Source organism: Epinephelus fuscoguttatus, linkage group LG21 (assembly GCF_011397635.1).
Source record: "Epinephelus fuscoguttatus linkage group LG21, E.fuscoguttatus.final_Chr_v1".
NCBI classification, from domain to species: domain Eukaryota; kingdom Metazoa; phylum Chordata; class Actinopteri; order Perciformes; family Serranidae; genus Epinephelus; species Epinephelus fuscoguttatus.
In genome coordinates, this window is record NC_064772.1 from 11,927,072 (window position 1) to 11,949,329 (window position 22,258).

At 40.3% G+C, this 22,258-nt stretch overlaps 1 protein-coding gene across 7 annotated transcripts in view; it reads right to left on the minus strand.

Moving 5' to 3' along the window:
* LOC125882060 (dipeptidyl aminopeptidase-like protein 6) overlaps positions 1 to 22,258 on the minus strand; it is a 341,554-nt gene that overhangs the window by 80,989 nt on the left and 238,307 nt on the right. For 6 of the 7 annotated variants that reach the window (XM_049565694.1, XM_049565693.1, XM_049565695.1 and 3 more), the window contains one exon: positions 16,370 to 16,484. The exons of the other annotated variant lie outside the window; for it this stretch is intronic. In XM_049565694.1, the coding sequence (XP_049421651.1) occupies positions 16,370 to 16,484 (115 nt within the window). The remainder of the gene's footprint in view (positions 1 to 16,369; positions 16,485 to 22,258) is intronic. 7 annotated transcript variants of the gene reach the window in all.

Below are 22,258 nucleotides of genomic sequence, written 5' to 3' on the forward strand. Positions count from 1 at the left end.
AGAGATGTAAACCTGTAATATGGCCTCCTGGTAATGTGGCTGAAAATGTGGTTTATTTCAAAACCTTTTACATGTTGCGTTCAAGTGCTTGTGAGCGTCTCTGATATTAGTGATTTAGAGTTGGGAACACTATATTCACAATAAGAAAGTGAGCAATTGAAAGCGTTTGCATTAAAAGTCTGATGTTTGGCAACCGAATGTAAACTCTCTGACACTGAAGCTACTCACAAGCCCATATATTTTCATTACTGAAGAAGTATCAAAGTGACTTGTGCTTACAGTGTCACTTATCATGTAGTCATAGCAACAGTTTTATAAATAGATGAAAACCTTCAGTTTGACGGATCACCTGCAGTATCTTAATACACCTAATTTGAATACTGTACTGACATCAGGCACAAGGGATGAAGGCTTTGAAAACAGGTTGAAAAGATGTTTTAATCAACCTGCAAAGCTGTGCTTCGACAAGAGTAAAAATCCCATTAGTTCTGTAGGTATTTGGTTATAAAATAAAGTCAGTTGTGGACTGACTGACTGACATTACCATCCCTAAAGCCATGCTGCTAGTGTGGCTAAAAATACACTGATAGTGATGTAAAGTAGATGTGATTCAGACAGCTTTGCAGACTGATTTATGTAGAGGTGTAAAGGAAGAACCACTATCCAACATTTCATATCTGTAGAAATATACAGATAGATAATTCTGTGGTCATATCATACTTACATTTGCTAACCACAATAGCCTGAGACTGATCAAACTGGGGCTCAGTATAAATAATGCATGTCAGTAATGGATACACTCAGGGCCGGACTGGCCATCTAGCAGACTGGACACTTTCCCAGTGGGCCGACATGCCTTTTGGGAAGACACACTGTCTTTTTTTTCAGCCTGTCAAAGTAAATGCAGGTCTGTGTGTGTGTGTGTTTGTGTGTGTGTGAGCGATGCTGTGTGACACAAGTTACAGCAAGGTGAGGAGAGGAGAAATAGCAGAGCGTACAGGTCTGCCATTTCTGTACGTATGGTATGATATGATATGATATGATAGGCGTAGAATCTGGGGGAACACAAGGGACACGTATCCTAGATATTTAAAACAAATACATTTGTTCCCCCTGATGAAAACATGAAAATAGCAGAGGACTTTTATTTCAACAAACTGCTAGACAGCAACTCATAGATGCAACAATGCGTCTGGTAATTCAGTAAATTAGGTGGTGGAAGTATGCAATTTCAAGAGCAGTGGTTGCAATCTGCCATAAAATGAAAAGAAGCAACAGCAATTATGCATAGTTAAAGCAGGAAGTGCTGTGACATTGTTGCCATAAATTGATGCAGAAAAGACACAAATTGGTGCACAAAGATTCACCAGAATGCAGGTAATGAAGTATTTCACGCTCAAAATTTCTTGGGGAAGGAGCCCCAGACCCTCCACTGTACCCTCGCCATGCTGCTGGCGATCCCAGCTGTCATCCCTGTCTTTAAGAGGCTGTAGCAGGTTAAGTTTTAAAGCTAGAGTGAAGACACTGGTGTCAGATGGAACTAGAAGATCTAGGGAATCCAGTGATACCATGACCGGGGGCTAAACAAAGCTCCAAAGTTGGGCTAAATTTTGACAAGGAAAACAGGCTCCTTGACATCTCACCTCAATATATCTGAATGAAAATGGGTTCTATGTTTATCCATGAGTCTCCACCTTACAGACATCCATACTTTACGCTAATAACATGCAATTTAGGGCAAAGACCATACCTTTTTTGCATGCGGTGTAAATGTGTTATTCTTGCATATTGTATTTGACTATTTCTGCATACTGGGGTCCCTAAACAGTGTTGGAATTACATAAATTGGGTCTGACTGGAAAGCTGAGACTTGTGGATTTTTTTTATCACCATAGTTGCCATTTCATTGTAGTGGGACATCCCTGTATATATAAAATGACCTATTGTGACATCTAGGACAATCACAGCCTCACAAAACTTAAAAACCACAAACTAGAGACCTCGACAACCAGAGGATGGATGGCTTTCATAGATATATTGACAATAGTTGGATTTTTCAAGAACATAAGTGCTCACCAAACATTGCAATTCTTACAGAAATCTCCAGATGTCAAAAGTTTTTGATACCAAATCACGTTTTTCTGTAGTGTTCCTCAAGGTCTCAGTGTCTTAATTTGGTATTTTAGTGGGATTATTGACCATTTTTATCAATACCTGAGTTGTAAAAAATGCTTTAATTTAGCACCAAATTTGTGTAACAAAGGCATCAACCCAAAAGTTGCTGCAACATAGAAAGACACATACATGAGCATGGGAATGTTCATCATATACTTCCACTGTAATGTTCTAAGCCCTTACACACTCTAAACTTCATTACTTTTAATAGGTGCCTTACCAAAACTCAGTGTTCATTACAGATTTATGACTAGAAACTCTTGAGACACAGTATTGAGCAAATTAATTTTCAGCTTCCCAGCTTTCAGATGATGTATACCCACCACCAAATGCTGAAAAAACCCTATGCCCTTGTGTAATATAGTGGTGGATCAGTCTGGGTCAAAATGCCAAGGCCGATTTTTTGTCCCAGTCCAGCCCTGCATAAAATGGACAAACCTAAATCATTAAAGGACCTCCAACTGCCACAGCACCACTGAACAAGTGAGAAGAGTTTTAAATGCTTCTGTGGCAAAGCCTAACTGTGACCACGTCCTCTAATTTTAATCTGACACGCGCTTTGATCCGCCCGTCGCAGCTGTCGCAGAAATCATCTTTAAAGAGCAGACGGATGGAAGGAGGGGAGGTTCAGACAGAGTCTGGCGATATTAAATGACACTAAACATCTTCCTCTTGTCATGTAAACACCATCACATTACACAGTGTTGGAAAAAAGGGTAAGTTTAATGTCAGCCATCGGATCAATGTGAGATCTCAACAACCAGATGAGATCATAAGAGTGTGAGATCTGACATCAGAAAAGTAGCACCAAAGAGCAACATTCACACTTCACTGACGGCCAAATGTCTCAGGAGGAGCTCAAATATCAATAAGAGATCATAACACCTTGTAAACTTGAGACAAAAAAGAGAGCAAACAGATAGTTGTTGAACTTTGTTTTCATGAATTGACTTTCCAAAGGTTTCAACCATCTACACTGATAGAAAGTAACTCAGTATTTTTACTCAAATACTGTACTTTAGTACAACTTCTATGTATTTTACTTCAGTATTATCTTTTTATACAACTTTATACTTCTACTCCACTCAGTGCCATGCATTGACATTTTATTTTTAATTAATTTATCTATTTCTACACACAAGTGCTGGAGCTTCTGCTTTACCAGCACCAAAGGGTTTTTCTTGAGCTTGAGGCCTAAGTACATACAGTAACTTTGTGCACAGTAATGAGCAGGGAAATGTCTGTCTAGCTTATATATGAGGTCTCTCAAGATCTTACTATACACCCCTAGCAGCTGCAACACACACACATTCACTTTCTACATGTATCATTTATTTATAACAGGCAACATCAAAGAACACAGTGCCATACTGTGCAGGCTTTAGTGGTCTATATAATAACCAGTCACAATCAACAAATCTTTACACCACATTAAAAATCGCTGTTCATAATTAATTAATAAATGTAATAGTAAAAGTAATAAACCAACCAATGTACCCTCCAAACCACAAGGTAGGCCTGTGTTCAGCTGCAACAATCAGGCTAGGTGTGTTCTCCTCTCCTCTCCTCATTCCCCAATTCTTTCCTTTGCCCTCCTCCTCTCAATTTGTTCTTCTCCTCTCCTATGTCTCTTTTCCTCCTTTTCTTAAATTGTCACGTTTGTTCCTAAAATTATCTTCTAAATAAACTTTAAATATTCTTGAAGATGTGTACAGCTCCTCCTCTGCGCTCTTTACGCACCGCAGCCCCAAACTGCGTGTTATTTTAGTTTAAATTAATTATCAGAGATGCAACATGGGAGACATAAAACTACATTTCAAACTGAGTTTTAGTTTAAAAAGACATGTGGAAGTGGGAATGCAATTCAGCATCTGTCTGTGCTCGCACCGGGCAGTTGGTGAACTTGAATCTGGCAGAAAGTTGGAGGGAGACTTTGTGATTTTATGCCAGACTAGCTTACGTGTTGTTAATGGTGGGTTATTGCCTAAATTAGTGTGGCTATACTGAGATGTTTTAATTGTAGTTTCCTCAAGACAGTTTGTCTGTGAAGGTGAGTAGCTACCCAGGACCTGCACACCAACATCAGAGGCTGGGCAACTGGGTGCAGCAAGAGACTGGAGGCTCCTCGCTGACCTTGAGCAGAGACACTGCTTCCCAATGGAAATTGCCATGACCAACCTCAGACCTGACCTTGTGCTCTGGTCCCCTTCAATACAAAGCGTGTACATCATTGAGCTCACAGTGCTCTGGGAGGATGCTGTGGGCGAGGCCTATGAGCGCAAGAGGCTTAAGTATACTGAGCTGGCAGCTGATGCAGAACAATGGGGTTGGAAAGCCACAGTTCTCCCAGTTGAAGTTGGTTGCAGAGGTTTTGTCGGCCAGTCAACAACAAGGCTCCTCAAGGACGTGAGAATCTGAGGCCAGGCACAATGTCAAGCCATCAAAGCCCTGTCCGGAGCTGCTGAAAGGGCCAGTCAGTGGCTCTGGATCAGGAGGAGAGACAACACTTGGGCTCCGAAATAACAACATGCTGTCATTGGGGGAATGAGAGGTGGAAGGGGCTAAAGTGGAGGGGGGCACACCTGGGATGCCAGATGATGCTGTTGGGCCCTCTGATGGTGTCGTGGGCCTCATCAACGAAAGAACCAAAGAAGGAGGGTGCCCACCTGACGACCCCGGTGAAATCGTCACAAGCTATATGCAAGGATTGTAACACCTAGTCCTGAACTTGGTATGTGGTCAGGCGCAAGCTCGGCTCAGGGAGAAGGACGCCCCTGCCATGCAGAGTCCCCAGCACTCTGGATTTTAACATCACATCCTGTGTATTTAAGACTAATTTCACAATAGTGACAAACAAAGCTGAAGCTTAGGGCAAACAGTATCGTTACCTGGCTGTCCATGAATGCATGAAAGCAGGTCAGGGAGATGTGATGCTGCTCCGCAGGGCACTTGATTTGCATGCAGTTGCCACAAGGGAAGTTGAAGAGGGAGGGACAGGGACTCTACTCAAATGCAGATGTCGGGTATAAAACAGACTTTTAAGAGAGAATTGATGCCATGGGCCAGACTTTAAAACTAAAAAATGAAATCATTAAAATAATTTTTAAAAACTGCCTGAAAAAAGGGCACTTATCGAGTTGGGACAGGAGGATGTTTACCTCTGTGTTACATCACCTTTTCTTTTTAAAACACTCACTATGCCTTAGGGAACTGAGGACACTAATTATTGAAGTTTTGAAAGTGAAATTTCCTCAAGAGTGGAAGAATGAGCCAAAACCTCAACAGAATACCATTAGAGATTCTTTATCCAGGAAGCGTCTTGAGGCTGGCGTTGTAAACAAAGGCTTCTCTAAGTATTAAATAAAATTCAGTCAGTGTGTTCAGTACTTCTTTCTTGTGTCATTCTACTTTAATGCACATAATTTTTATTGATCAATTTCTTCAACAGTGTAGTTTTACTGAGTTAATACCAACATCTGGTCTAATTTCATGTGAATAACTGCATTGGAAAGTTTGTGATGAAAAACATTATGACACGCTGAATTAATATTTGCCCCACTGAACGTCAAAAAGAATTTGCAAATCACTGCATCTGTTTAGCTATGGTGACATGGTGATGCAGTGGTTAGCACTGTCGCTTCACAGGAACCCTGAGGTGGGGAACCCTTCTGTACGGAGCTTGCATACTTTCCCTGTGTCACGAAGGTTTTGTCCTGGTACTCCAATTTCCTCCCACAGTCCAAAGACATGCAGGTTAATTGGTGACTCTAAATTGTCCGTAGGTGTGAATGTGAGTGTGAATGGTTGTCTGTCTCTATTTGTCAGCCCTGGGATAGTCTGGCATAGACTCGTCTGACCGAACCCGACTCGAGATCGAGACAGTTATAACCATGTCCGAACCCGACCCAGGCCCGACGCAGTTTGTTACCTGACATAGTTATTGTCATCATGGTTACAGCTCGTCTGTTTACTGTGGTCACACATGGACAGTGTGTAAATGACCATCAAAAGGCTATTGTTGCGCACAGTCAAACACGCCACACGCACAGCGTGGAGCGGAGCCTGTGTTGTGTTCAGGCGTTGTCATGTAAATAACAAATTCCAGCCATAGCACAACACAGCAGCATGTCAAGTAGGCCGAAGCTGAACCGAACCAGAGCAAAATTTCTGATTTGTTATCCAAACCCGGCCCGACCCATTGGGTTCGGCAGGTCTCATCGGGTCCCATCGAGTCGCATCGGGTCCCATCAGGCTCAGGTCGGGTATCAACATTCTGGTCTGGCGATTGATTGATTGATCTGTTTTTTTTTTGTAGGTTTCAAACAGCATCCCAACTTTTTGGGAATTGGAGTTGTCTCACACTGACGGGCCATTCTGCTGCCTATTGAGTACTTTCACTTTTAATACACTTTGTTGCTAACACTTTTGCACCTTTACTTGAATTAAGTTTTGAATGCAGGACTTTTACTTGTCAGAGTATTTCTACAGCGTGTTACTGCTCAATAAAAGATCTGAATAATTCCTCCTCCAATGAATGTTACTGACGCCTTAACAATTAGTAAGGTGCCCTTTTATCCCTCATCACAGGGTGCACATCTATGAGTTGTGAGCTGTTTATTCAAGAGTGATTTTCAGCTTTTCAGACAGTTTCTTTTCATTAGCTGAACAAACAAAGCGAGTTTGCACAGAACCTTCGACAGTAATTCAAAGTATTTTACACAAGACATAAAACGGCATTATGACAAGATATAAAAACAACACGAGGCAGTATAAAAAGTCTCATAAACATAAACATAAACTGGAGCTAAAATTGAATAAATAAGAGTAAAAGACAGAAATAAAAGCACAAGAGAAAAACTATTTAGTATTTTTCAAACTTTTTTCCAATTTAGCTTGTCCTTATTCATTTCAGTGCAGTCTTAGTTTGGCTCAATCAGAACACACTGGCTGATGTTAAGATTAAAAATGGAAGTTTTTTAAAACCATATGCTCTGGCTGTCATCATTTCAATACATCTTTTTCCCTTCTAAAACAAGGAAGCTGTAAGTACACACAGTTTTCTATGAGTGATGGTGATGATATGTCATAAATCCAGTCCCCCCCCATCCAGCAGTGCAAGTATGACATCAGTGACTGAAAAAATATCTTTGATAAATGAAAACTTTTTAGACAAAATTCAGAAAGCAAACAAAATGCAAGTTCCCTTTCTTTTACCAATCAAAGTGATTTTAAATTGCAAGAGCAAAACAATAGCTTGCATCATTCTCCGAACGTGTGCGTTAGCTTGGTGTGAACAGCGCGCATGGCATATTGTGCCTAACAGATGGACAGGCACCGACTGATCCTCAGTTCCTCCCCGATTTCATCATGAGGGACAAAAACACCTTTGAAGGCATCTGCTCGGTGCATCACTTGAGTTTCGAGTGTGATTATCAGAGTCACCAGACTGTGTTTAGACTGCAGGGAGATGTAATAGTGCACATAAGTTGCAGCCTCCCATCAGATGGCGAGGCTTAAAGGAGATAAATAGTGATTTTATGATCAGTTATGGCAGCCAGATTTATGGATTGAACACAGAGGCAGTCTCGGTAAAAAATTAAGTTATATATGTGAGAGTTTAAAATGACATTTTATATAAAGCACAATCTCTTAAAGTCAAATCCATTTTCTGTAGTCAAGTATGTCTTTATCTCACCCTGGCACGAGTACTGTGATCATAGGCAGGAACTTTGAATTAGTCTGACAAAAGCCTACAGTTGGGCCCAGCAGGGTCAGCTCACATGAGCAGTTTATATGCTAATGTGACACGGCCTCTTCTCTATACAATAGAGTTTTGATCAAACACTGAACCTGACAATTCTAAAGATAATTCTCCATGTCTCCATCTGACTCACTCAAATAAAGTAAGTCTGCTGTATTGACTACAAAATAATGGGTAATGCTATCTAATCGTATTGAGGTTTTGCAAGGGTGTCATTCTTAAATTAGGAATTCACCACCTGAACAAGTTACCTTTGAAATACAGGTCAATGCACAGCTAAAAGGAGAGTAAATATTGGATGGAAAACAGCTCCAAATGAATGCTAATGTTGCTTAGTGTCTGCTAGAGGCAACTGCCTGCTAACAGGTTCGCCACATCAAAGTTATGAGCTCATAATATTTCAGAAATGTCTTCACAACTTGCTTCCCTGCCCTATCCACCTTATTTTTCACGGAAACACGGAGGCAAAACAGAACGCAGCCAGCTTCCGTTTTTTTGTGTGACACTCTTACCACTGTGTAAATGGGAATCGCCAGATATATTGGATGAAGGGAGATACCCAACTGTAGGCTTATCCAATGTTAATGTTCACTAGTATGTTTATTGGGTTAATTTAGCAGTCTGTAATGATTTGTACCGTGAATGATAACGCGAATGCTAATGCTAGTTTGCTAACTAGCTAACTTGTGGTCATCATTTCCGGTAAGTGCACAACGGCTGTGTTTGGTTTGAGACAACACTACCCTGTCGAAATTTGCGCACTACGCCAATAAGTGGAAAGAAGAACTAAGACAGCACCTGTGAGTTTTATTTTGTTTCCAATGCCGTTGACTGCAGTGTGTTTTACGATGATAAAATGGTTGTTTATTTAAATGGAGTCTGGTGAGCGGGGCAATTTCTAGGCTGTTTCTAGTTAAACAAAAAGGTCAGCTTCTGTGGGGATAACAATCTGAGCTTGTCAGTGGCAAAAACAAGCATTTCTCTCATGGTTGTAAATTGACGCCGTGAACATGATGTGAGTGTTTACATTGAAGCCTGTTTCAGCCCTGCTGGCTGCAGCCCTCTCACTCGATACAGGACCAATTTCAAAAATTGTTGTTCCCATTAGTCACTTAGACACAAAAACATGGGAAAATAGGGCCCAGTTTGGAAAATACCAAAGTTACCCTTAACCACTTTCTTATTCAATTTTCGGATCACTCTCTGGCGTGTGCACAAATGTTTCAGTTGGTCAGTTAAAGAAAATATAACATCTTACAACATGAAATAAAACTCTCCATGCTAAAATGAAAGTGAGAGTTGAACACTGGCAAAAAATGAGGATACATCTTCTGTTAGTTGTAATGATATGGGAAAAGATGACAAATCTAGCAGAAGAGTAATGCAGTAGTGTACCGGAAATGAAAAAGACAAAGTGAGGCCATCCTCCAACTATTTTTATTTGATTCCAGCATTTTAAGACTCCATATGTTTGAATTCTACCACATAAAAGGTCAGTTAAATAATAATCCTAACTTTTCCCCCAGAATCTTCCTCCCGGCAGTGTGGAGAAGACTTTGAAACAGCATTTAGACGTCTGTGTTGGGAAATGCAATTCCCAGAAAGCTAAATTGAACAGTTAACTCTCTGAATAAAACACAAAAAATACAAATAATTGAAACAAATACATCTTTTTTTCTGAGGCTGGTGAATGTTCATTGGAGATTTTTTTTTTTCAAATTCTCACATCCTCTCCACGGCTCTGTAAGTTGGTACAAAAATAATGTGATGCCACAGAGACACAGCTGCATGCAGATGATCAGAAACCTGTTTTATGCTAAAATCCATAAACATGCATACAGGAGTATGAATAACACGTTGCTGGATGGCAGTGGGAGAATGACCTAACTTAGCGTCGGCTTCACGCAACAATCTCTGTGACTGCTTACATTCAGCTGCACCAGATCAATGCAACATGCAATCCCCCCACAGTTTCAGCTAACTGTCACTCTGTCAGTCAGCCTGACATCCCTCAGTCTGAGGAATACCCAGATGCCAATTGTGAACATCTGACCGAGTTGTATTGATGTAGAGAACAGAGCAACCTCTTAGCAATATGGAGCTATCAGTTACAGCAGACACAGGTTGTCAGAGAAGGAAAAGGAGAGCGAAACTCTATGTGGGGGTGTGTGTGTGTGTGTGTGTGTAATTGTGTGCATGTGTGTGAGAACAAAGTGGTTGTCAGGAGCAGTTAGAAACTGGCTGGCCTGTCTGGCAGGGGAACATCCATCAACGCACCCTTCTAACTGAGTGGAAACAACATGCTATCTCATAACTCCCCACATGAGCCGCACTGCAGTTTGAGGTGCCCTTGTTCCCAAATGTTTCTCCTTGATGTGTAATTACAGCAAAATACGTTGTTCTGAATGGCTGCTAGATTTAGCATTTTAATAGGAAAATTCTCCCCAAAGCACTTAAACAGTGTTAGAAAACCCTTTAGTGATGTACCTTACACTCCTGGGCTCATTGGTGCTGCAAAAAATGCCCATTTTCCCCAAGAAACGTCTGTAATTAAGCCCTTTATGTCTTATTTTCTTAAAAGCAGTGAAGAGAATCTGCTTGCTCTAAAGATGGCTCAAAATCAACCTTGTTATTTTGACTGTGGTGCAATTACCTGTATTTACTCGTTGTTTCAAGATCTAAATACCATAAAACTTCAGTTAACAACCCAATCACCACAATAAATGCTGGCATTGTGTGCGCAAATAGGTTACATTTCTATGTTATTATGTAGCAGATACTTTGAAACTTTACTTACTTTGTGTTGCAGTAACACTGTGGTTAATGTGTGGTCAGATTCAGGAATAAAAAAACTTTTTTATGGTTAGGAAAAGATCATGTTTTAGCTTGAAATATCCATCTTTGGCCAGAAAATCCCCGCTGGAAGTGCAGCAACGCCTCTGTGGAAAAACAACTGCTTTTGGCAGCACAATCCCGGCAGGAGATGCAGCAATGTCTCAGTAAACTAGAATTACCTCCCCGTGGTTGTATGCCTCCGCACACCAGTCAAGTTGCACTTACAATTCACATCCATGTCTGTGAAAACATTACACACATCTTCCCCCGGCAGCACAGAAGACCTATACAATCAGCACAGGTTCAAGGTAGGCACCCAAGAAAAGTGTCATCAATGCAGTGTCTGACCAAATGTCTCCCCTTCTGTTCCTGAGATATGATGTTGAGTAATGGCCAGAAAATTGTTTTATGCAGCACATTATGATGTCACAGTGAAGCTGACCTTTGACCTTTTGGATGTAAAATGTCACAACTTAATCATTATATCCTATTTGACATTTGTGTCAAGTTTTGTCATAGGTAGTGCTAGAACTCTTGAGTTTTGTCCAAAAACATGTTTTGTGAGGTCACATTGCATTTGATCTTTGACACTCGACCACCAAATTCTATTTGAAGAAATTCCCATAAGGTGTTTGAGACGGAAGCAAGGTCAAACTGACCTCGACCTTTGACAGGCAAAATCCAATCAGTTCATAGATGAGTCTGGGGGAATGTTTGTGCCAAATTTGAAGCAATTCCCTCAAGGTGTGCTTGAGATATTGCGTTCACAAAAATGACACAGACAAAGTCACAGTAATCTTGACCTTTAACTAAAGACCACTAAAATCTAATCAGTCCATTGTTGAGTCCAAGGGGATGTTCGTGCCAAATTTGAAGAAATTCCCTCGATGCGTTCTTGAGATAGTGCCTTCATGAGAATGGGATGGATGGCCAGATGGACAACCTGAGAACATAATGCCTCCGGCACAGAGGCAAAAAAACAACCACTTTATGTGGCACTATCCTGACAGGAAACACAGCAGTCTCTTAGTATAACACAACAGCTTTTCATGGCACTATCCCAGGTGGAAAAACAGCAACAGGTTGTTAAAAAACACCCATGGCTAAAAAGTTGTACACATGTACACATCTATGACTTGCAAGAAAACAACTGGTTTTGTTGTATGTTGGTATGGAACAGTGGCTTGCAGCTTGGTCATCACCTCACCTCAGTGTCATCCCATGCAAAAAATTCATTTCACACAAATCTTTTGCTCAGAAAAGATGGGAAATGCCATTAGATTTTCATTTAAACCAGTAGGAATACTGCTATCAGGCTATCAAATAACATATCAATTACAAATCATTAATTCAATCCAAACCTCATGCACAGAGATGGACAGACATTTTAATATTTATATTAGTATAGGTGATTGATCTAAGCATCTTAGAAGTAGCTCAAGCAGGTGGCTGATGACTAGTCGGCTTTAAGAGGTTTTATACATCCACAGATCTTCTGCTTCACAGCGTCAATGGCAACCAGGCCCGGCGTCTAACTGAGACCTTGGATTATTTGTCAGAACTTGTTGCTCCACCTGGCTGGTAGAGAGGACTCAGCATTTGATTGAAGCTCAACAAGTTAATTCTCTTTTAAAACATGATGGCAGATTTTATTTTACTTAAAAATTAGTCTTTAGGGCTGAATCATAGACACAACTGTGTACTTTCTTTCTTTCTTGTCTTTGACTGATGCACATCGGCTACATTTACAAAGAAAATCAGCGGTGCATATACAGTTGTGATATCAGTACCCTAAAATCAAGGCGTTCTTCCCACGCTTACTATTTTGTTCACAATCATACAGGAAGGAATTCATTTTAAGAGGCAGAGATAGCAATTTCTGCACAGACAGAGGCCTGAATAGACTACATTGCCACACAGAATAGAATGCAATACAGCCACAGCCTGCGTCTTTGGAGATCATCATCAGTAGTCTGTGAAATACAATACCCCTCCCAGTGTTTCTTTCCTAATTTGAATACACAGTTTAGGCAAATCACATCATTGTTGTTTCTCCACACACACTTTTTCTTGACAGGAAAAAATAAGTTTAATGATGCTCCCTCCGTGTACGTGTATACAATGTACATAAACTAGAGCCATTTACTCTGTTTTTAAGAACACTACATAAAATTCAATATCTATTATCACCTCAATTATTAAATCTGCACCATTCACCACTGAGATGTGGGTGCTGCAGCTAAGAAAGGAAAGATGTCTTAAATGCTCCTCATGGCTGCCCAAAAATTACACTCATATGTGGTTTTTGATTAACTAATTCAAAAACCATGGGCATCAATATGCTGCTGTAACAGCCTCCACTCCCCTTAGACGGTTTCACACAAGATTGTGTAACATAGCTGCAAGGATTTTCAGGCAAAAGAGCATTAGTGAGTCCACTGATGTTGGGCGATAAGACCTGGCTCGCAGTCAGTGTTCCAGTTCATCCCAAAGGTGTTGGATGGGGTTGAGGTCAGGGCTCTGTGTTCTTTGTGGACCTGATTTTGTGCACAGGGCCATAATCTTGTCGAGACAGAAAGGGACCTTCCTAAAACTTTGCCACAAAGTTGGCAGCATGCCAAAGCACCAAAGACCAAACCAGGAAACCAGCCCCAGACTGACAGTACACAATAGTATACGGACAGGGGTGTCCAGGTTGAGATAAATCATAGATATCAAATGGTAAATTCTGACAGTTCGCAAACTTCAGGTCTTTTAAGTGTCTTGCAAAAAGAGTAATAATCACTCAAAACTCAAGGTCTGTGATGTTCTGAGTAGGAATTTGATGTGTTTGTGCTGAAAATACCAGATTAAAGATGCCTAACAACACATTTAAAGGGACAGTTCAACCTCCCACCCTAAAAACCCAATACAATGGAAAAAGATGGCACTCAGCTTGTGGTGCTCAAAGCGCCAACAAATACATTTGAAAAACTCAACAGCAATGCCTCTTTCCAGAAATCATGAAATACACAGGAAATACACATTAGAGCATGGATACCCAACCCAAGCCCACAAGGATCCGAAAGGACCCCGTGAAACCCTACGGGCAGGACATGGACAAATATTTAAGAATTATGTTCGGGTATGGTTCAGGGTTGTCATAAAAAAGACAGATCTACTGTCTGTGTTGGGCAATTTATTGTTCAGTGCTGGGATTTGTTATTTATGAATTGAATGAATGTATTAATGTAAGTTTATATTAGCTAGCTAACTACGGAGGACATCAAACCTGAAGCTTGGTGCAATTCTCTCGGGGCATTCTGGCCAGTTCAGCAGCAGTAAACAGAACTCTGGCACTGCTGCAAGAACCATAGAACTGCAGCAATCCATGGTGGATGCTATCCCCTTCTTCCATGAAAACTAACAAAAAAACCATGATGGTTGGATTATATAAACAATTCAGTTGAGAGCAGTTCAAGAGGAGTCCATAGAGATGAAGACTTGACTTACACTATTCGTAAGACTGTATTGTATTATGTATTGTTTACAGCTGCTGATGACATTGTAGTGTGTGGGATGTGTGTGTTTAAACAATCTACATAACACAATGCCTTCTGACAGTCATTAACAAGGTGCCACATGTGTAATCACAGTATACAGGCAAGCTGTGACCATCAGGCTGAGAATCATCAGAAGAACCACAGTACAACATTATAACAATACTTTAGTCACAATACAATGTTACTGGGTTTTTAAACATTTTGCAGTATACTGAATATTGTGATAACTTATTAACTTGTTAATCAATACTTGGTGTCCATGCATCGATACAATATTTACACACACATTATTTTGATACTATGCTGTATCAATCCCCCACCCAAGGTAACCATATTAGTGTGACAGGAACAAACTTAGGGTTTAACTACATTAACTGCGTTGGGTTTGAGTCAAGCTAGGTTATGACACATTGGCCTGGGACCGTGTTTGGACAGAAACATGCGGCCCAAGCTGCACTCTAATCTGCAGAATCGTTGTTGGTAGTTTCGTGTTGCAACTACTTTCTTTCCAAAATTTTGAACTACACTGAGCAACTGTATCATCTCGCAGAAGGAACTCGGCAAATCACACCAAAACAATCTAGATTCATAAATGACACTACCACTTTTGATTTAAGGGTAAACTGTCCCTTTAAGGTTAGCCTTTTCCTTTAACTTTTTAAGTACCAAAAGAAAAAATCTTCCACTCTGTAGAATCCAGGGATTCAATTAACAGTTCCATCCTGAATATGATAACCCCAAGACGGAGAAAAATAAACTGTCTTTGCTCAAAGAAGCCACTGTCCTTGAGGGATGATTTATGGAGCTGTTTTATCCTGAAGCTCATCTCAGCTGGTCAGGATACTCAATTAATCCACACCAACTTTCAAAACTACATCTGATGAGGCCAGAACATATTCTAATATCCCTAAAGCCTCTAAAATACCATATATCATCTGCAAACAGCCTCTTTAATGGGCAATCTACTGGAGGCCCCACATTGTCCGCAGGAACCCAGCTTGTGTCGAGACTTGGAGCGGAACAGTGGTTCTGCTCGAGCACACAGATTCAACGCGGGGGGGAGGGACGGATTAGGTCGAAGTACAAGCTGGAGACACCACCTGCCCCGGCATCCACTTTCTGCCTGACTCCCGCTGGCCCGCCATGTTTGGAAGTGGCACATTTAACAGCTCTGGTTCATCCGAGTCCGTAACACACACCCTGGGACCGGAACAGGTCACAGCCAGGAGGTGACAAGGCATTTTAGGCCTCGCTGCTTTGGCACCTGCCGCTCTACACCGGCGATATTTTTGCTCTGACACCTGCCTAGATCTCTAAAGATTATGTAGAAAGACACAGCATTGAATTTATTTTACATTAGCAGACCCTGCATTTCCACCACGCCCCCGACATCCTCTGAAACATTAACTGCAATTGTCTGCGACAGAAAATCATAAACAAGGGCACAGTGATTACTGTCTTTGTAACTGAATTATAGTGCATACACATCGGCAGTTGTATTGACTGATTTGGCTCTGGCAGCGCATAAAACCATATCAAGGAGCTTTATGAGCCTGAATTTCAACAGATGGCCTATTGATTAAACTTTCATGTAAATTTGCAAACAGAACACCTGAAGGTCACTCTGATATGAAACTTAAAATAACTAAGGGAATTGTAGAAGTCCAAAATGTGTGTGTGCAGGGGGAAGACAGGCTAAGTGAAGGAGGCATATGGAGACTGCATTTATGAAGAAAGCAATGTTGCGGAAGCAGACTTCAATGAGGTTTACTGACCTTCACTAAACGACTCCGTTACAGCAAGAAAGAGCGCCCATGTGGAAGATAACTGTGACATTACTGTGGGTGACACAGCAAATATTGAGAGCGTGGACCACACACAAGGACAGAGATACTGACATACGCACGTTATTGTTTGCATTGTTCGTGGTGGGATTGATTGTGAAACCTAATGGGCATGTCTGTGCATAATAATAGCTGTGTAAACAGAGCGATGTGTGGTGTATGGTGTCGTGACCTCCCCCCACCCCCACTCCCCCTCATTCTGCGCTGTGTACCTGGTGTCAACAGGATGACGGAGGTGACGATCAGCGAGCAGATGACCAGAATGACAAGAAGGGCGATCGCTATTCCCTTCCAGTTCCTCTGCGGAGGGTTACTGCCCACCAGCTCCTGCAGGGAGAGACAGAGAGAAGGAGAAAAACATGGTCAGAAACTGTAAAAAGAATACTGTGGGAACAAATCGGAGTATGACTTACAAAGCAAGGATGTGGACAAAAAGAAAGAAAAAGAACAATACGCGAGATGTGAGAAAGAAGCAAAAGAGACAAACATCTGAAGAGACTGAAGAAAAGAAAAATAATCAGAGGTAGTATAAATGGGAAACTCATGAAAAGGAGCGATGGGGGTGTCAGTCAAGGACGAACATGAGTCAGTCGCAGCATCTCGGTTCTCAAGGAGACATGCCAGCAGCAGCAGCGGGAGGAGGAGGAGGAGGAGGGGGGAGAATTCTTAATGAGCCGAGCATCAGCGGCCATCACCCCCAAACGAATGTGACAGATAAAAATGGAGCCCTCGACACGTTGGTGAATTGCATGCTTGACAAAAGCTCGGCAACAGCAGAGAGAGAAGCTTTGGGGTTGAGAAAATGAGCCTGAGTTATGAGCAACCTTGAGGGGAATTTTTTTTCCTTTTTTGTCTGACCGACAAATGCAGAAATGAACTCATTGCCGTTTAATATTGTTATAAGTGAAAACAGAATTTTGAGGAATGAATATGGCATGAGGCAAAGTATCACTGCAGGGTATGAAATAAAAACAATAGGGGCAAAGCTGCTATAGGCTTCATGTTCCTGTCCAAATCAAATAATGTGTGGGGGAAATGCATTTGACACACGCTGATGTGCAGCAGGTGGCTAGGTTCAGCGAAAAATTAAATGAGCACAAAGTTTTCACAGTACATTACTGTAACAATTCACGACAGTCCAGTCAGCAACTCAGCCTTTCCTTATTTTACAGCTTTACTGCTAAAATTCTGGATCTCTCTTCATCTTAAGTTAAATCATAGAGTGCCCCAGGGATGAGGCCTAAAACCTGGAAATGAGTTAGCATTTTTTCCACTCACAGTTCCTTCGCCTCAAAGTCAATGGGTTTTTTGAATGGGTTTTTAGTTAGATACCTGAAATAAGGTCTGTGGTTAACACAAGCTGAACGGACTTTCTTGTTTTGTTCTCCAACGTAAAATACATCAGTAAATACCCCACTCCTGAACTCTGAAGCTTCTATGTGTCTTAAAAAGGGTAGTTGCTAACAAGTGACTAAATAAGACTACAGAATGTCACCACTCCGAGCTGCACCGAACACAGCTTTGCAGTGGTGACGTTCGGATATGCGACCATAGTGTAGTTAATTTATAGCCAAACGTCAGCTTTTTACTTCTGGCGATTATAATTAGGCAGTCATTATGAAAATCGCGTTTGTCTGTGAAGATAAAGTATCATAAATGTTTGTTTGCCACAGAGCTTATTTTCAGCAATAATCCAAAATCCATTTTAAAAATCCCACAGGCTTTTTGACGACAGAATCAGTGTCATGCTTACTTCCACATCAGCCTACAGATAAACATCCTCCCTGGAGCACTCTATTGTAGCCTGTTTTATTGTCATACCAATTACAAAAATGTAGGAAGAGTTTTACAAAAAAAATGAGATTAGATCTAAATAAATTACCAAATATCAGTCAAATAATTTAAAAGTAAGAATGCAAGAAAAGCTCAGAAAGACCATCAGAGAAGAGGCTAATCTAGCTAGTTTACATGTGCTACTGAGGTGTTAGCAAACAATTGTTAGCAAACAACTGCCTATTCATGCGTCCTATTGACATGTATTAGCATTCATGAGTTGTGTTCTTGGTATAACCTGACGAATAAATGTCAAGTGTGAGCAAAGTGAGGAAAACATATGGGTCTTTAGCTGCTAGATTAGCTTCTTCACTTGCTATTTGCAAATTTTAGATTGTTTGCTGTTAAGATTTAGGCAGTTAGCCTATAGTTGGTAAATTAAAGCAGTTACCAACCAATATTTAAAACATCACCTTTATTCGCTAACATAAATGCATTTGGTTCATTGTAAATATAAAGAACAAATTATTTCTGTACATTTAAAAGTGATCATTAAAATCTACTCCACTGGTAAAAACTCTGGTGAACAAAGAATCCAAAAAACTAAGTCATAGGGGTCAGTGCGTTTACACCAGCAAAAGGATATCAACACATTCACTGACTCATATATCCAGGCGTATGCTCACTTGCGAAACGGACAGCCCTTTCCAACAGAGAATGTAAGAGAAAGTGAAACTTATCTAGACTAAGCTCTCTTCTCTTCTCTTCAGACTCCATTGACAAAAACAGTCATTTTACCTCACTGAACCCAAGAGCTGCTGGTCTGCTGCTGCCTCCTATCAGTTAGTTTGTTTGCATTATTGTGTGAATTTGGTGTTTTAAAGGGTTAGTTCAAATTTATCAAAGTCACACAATAACACAACAAACTAAAAGATCAAGGCAGCGGCAGACCAGCAGCTCTCATGTTTGATGAGGTAAAATGACTGTTTTTGTCAGTGGAGTCTGGCTTTAAAGACAACATAGATAAGTTTCACTCTCTGTTCAGTTCCCCAACAAAAAAGGTTGTTTGTACTGAGCATACGACTGGATAAATGAGACTTTTATTATACTACACAAGTTGCTGAAGAGTTTGTAAACAGATGTCTTCATATAGTTTTGCTGTTGTAAAATTCAGTCCTCTATGACTTCAGTTCAGTAATTGATATACTAAATGTCATTTGGGGGTGAAGTATTCCTTTAACATAAAAAAGCTATTTATTACTGTAGATTTAAAAGTAATCATTAAAATTTAAAATCCACTCTGCTGGCAGAAACTGAGGAGATGCTTTAATTGGGGTTATATGAAGTACACCTCTGTTAGATCATGTTACATCTCCAAGTTTTAAATTCAGTTTCAGCTGAAGCATGATGATGACATTATTAAGCACCCAGAGAAAAAATGGCTCAGTGTGTGACTTTTAAGACTAAGCAACCCTGAAAGTTTTCCATCTCAGCCCTGCTTGGTCTGGCTCACACACAGAAACACCAACGCCAAAACTACAACCAAGGGGACTCTGCAAAAGAGTCCAGAGCCCAAACTATTAGTGGAGGATTAATAAGTTCTTAATTAGTTTATAGAGGATAAAAAGAATGAAGCAGAGCATGTGCTTCGGGGACCTGTGGCTAGAGCCTTAATGAATACACACAAAGCCTTTAATGAAGCTGAATGGCTGAGCTATGAAGCAAACCTTTTAGTGACCTCGTTCCCACCTTAATTGAAAGGAGCCCAAGACATCATTAGCCCGCAGATAAGAGCAATCGAGGCTATTTACCAGACTGCCCATTACACACATTCATTACAACAGTTACTTTGCTGTATATTGTAGAGCAGTGACAGCCACAAGGCATGGCACGAGAACAAGAACAAGTTTAACATGTTGCTGTATTTAGGTTTTTTTTTAGTTTGTGAGCTAAGAAGTGCAGAAAATGAATGATTTGCTCTCAGTTGGAGGGATTCAATAAGACATGAACTGGTGAGCGCAATCATGAATTGTTCCAGCAGTTCTTTTACTGCTGCAAGTTCCCATCTGAAAGATTTTTTCAACTACATCTTCAATATATATTTTTTTCTTTTTAAGTAAAACAGCAGTTTCTGTGACCATTTCTCTGAAACAGTTTAGTGTGGTGAATGGCTAAATATATTAGGATATCATGAGCCACCCAAAATCGCTGCAAAACATCAATGATTCAGGCATAAAAAGCCAATGGAAAAACACAGACAGGTTGCTACAAAACACATATGATTCGAGCCTAAAAAGCCAATGGAATAACACATACAGGTTGCTACGAAACACCTATAATTTGAGCCAAAAAAGCCAATGTAATAACACAGACAGGTTGCTACAAAACACATATGATTCAAGCCTAAAAAGCCAATGGAATAACACAGACAGGTTGCTACAAAACACCTATAATTTGAGCCTAAAAAGCCAATGGATAAACACAGACAGGTTGCTACAAAACACCTATAATTTGAGCCTAAAAAGCTAATGGAATAACACAGACAGGTTGCTACAAAACACATATGATTCGAGCCTAAAAAGCCAATGGAAAAACATAGATGGGTTGCTACAAAACACCTATTATCCAAGCCTAAAAAGCGAATGGAAAATCACAGACGAATTGCTACAAAACACCCATGATTTGAACCTAAAAGCCAATGAAAACACTTCCAAAAACAACTGAGAGTAGGATATATTACAGAATTTTTGGCTCAGTGACAGTATGTTTCTTCATAAAAAAAAAAGAAGAAAAAAGACTTCTTGGGCATTAACTTCTGTCCTTTTGTTTTATGTACATAGACTTTTGTCTTTAACTTTTAAACAATATAACTTTTGAACAATAAAGAAGATTTTGATATCACAGTTTCTTTTTGTACTCAAGATTCAACAAGAATTTCATAACCATTCAAGAGAACCGTCAACTGTTGTAAAAAATGACAAAAGGCCAAAGCTGAGTGACAACAAAAGATGCTTTAAGCTCTAACTAATTAAAACTAAACAATAAATCAACTTTGTCATGGGCCCAAATTCAAAAGAAAGCAGAGCCAAAGATTCGCGAATGATTGCAAAATGAATAGATCTATAAACATAAATAATAAACATGCCCACTCATGAGTTCAGTCGGTTCTTCTTGAATGCGGATCGTTTTAGCTGATAAAACACAATGTTGTGGGTGATGAGCTGACAGTCTACAATGTGATTTATTTTCTATAATTCTGTGCTGAGCCATCTCTCTGGAACAATCTTTATGTTTTTCTGCAGGACAGAAAATCCTGCTGGAGATTTTATGAGAGTGGCATGGAGCCCGCTGCTGATTGTTGTGGTTGATACAGTATGTGGGATTTACAATATGGAATTTCTGACAAAATTGGAGAAAAAAAACTGCTTTATAGAGAGCAACTCCTTACATGCAACAATGGGATGGAAAGTGAGCATGACAGAGTGCTCAATATGTCCAATGCACAATAAAATAGATGCAGAAATAACTCATGCAATGCTGAGCAATGACTGTTTATTATGTGTTCTATGCACTGCAGATAAGGCAGTCAAAAGCTGGGCATGATTCCATCACAGCGTCTTAAATTTAACAATCTTATCTCACTGTGTGTGCGTGTATGTGTGCATATTCAGAAATGCAGATGGTAGGGCAACCTAACCTAAAATCTGGATGGGCTTCAGCATGATGCATGCTGTGTAGCTAAAGCGATTTAGTAAAGTGCTTAAATAAATGTCCATGCAATTTTGTTCCATCATGTGTCAACAAGGAATCAACGCAGCTGCTCAGTGAAGTATCGGATCTCACAGTGTGTCTTAGACCAACATTTCCAGGTGAAGATTTAATCTTTAAATTCACTTGACCTCTCTTACTGTGGTGGGAGGAAATGTTCAAAAAATGACATTTCTACTTTGGAGGACATGACAGTCTGATCTCAGATTGACCCAGGTGTGAACCCACCATGATGTCACCCAGTGGTTTGTGGACTTTTGAAGTCTCAGGTTTACAATTGTGTATGTTACAATAAATATGACCATGATTTACAAAGTGAACACCATGCTGTACTGAAAAAAAAAAAAATGAAACTAGCGATTGAGAGCATATACTCATTACAGAAATGTTTACTGGCCATGAGAAAGAATGCAGGTTTAAGACAATTAGCAAGAAGTATTTCACTGCTGCAAAGATGGTCTTTTCACAAAACTGGGCTGTCTACACAGTAGAAAGACACAATTACTTTTGAATTTGGTGCTGCATGACCAGAGAATACAGAGATAAAGGGCTGTGGCATT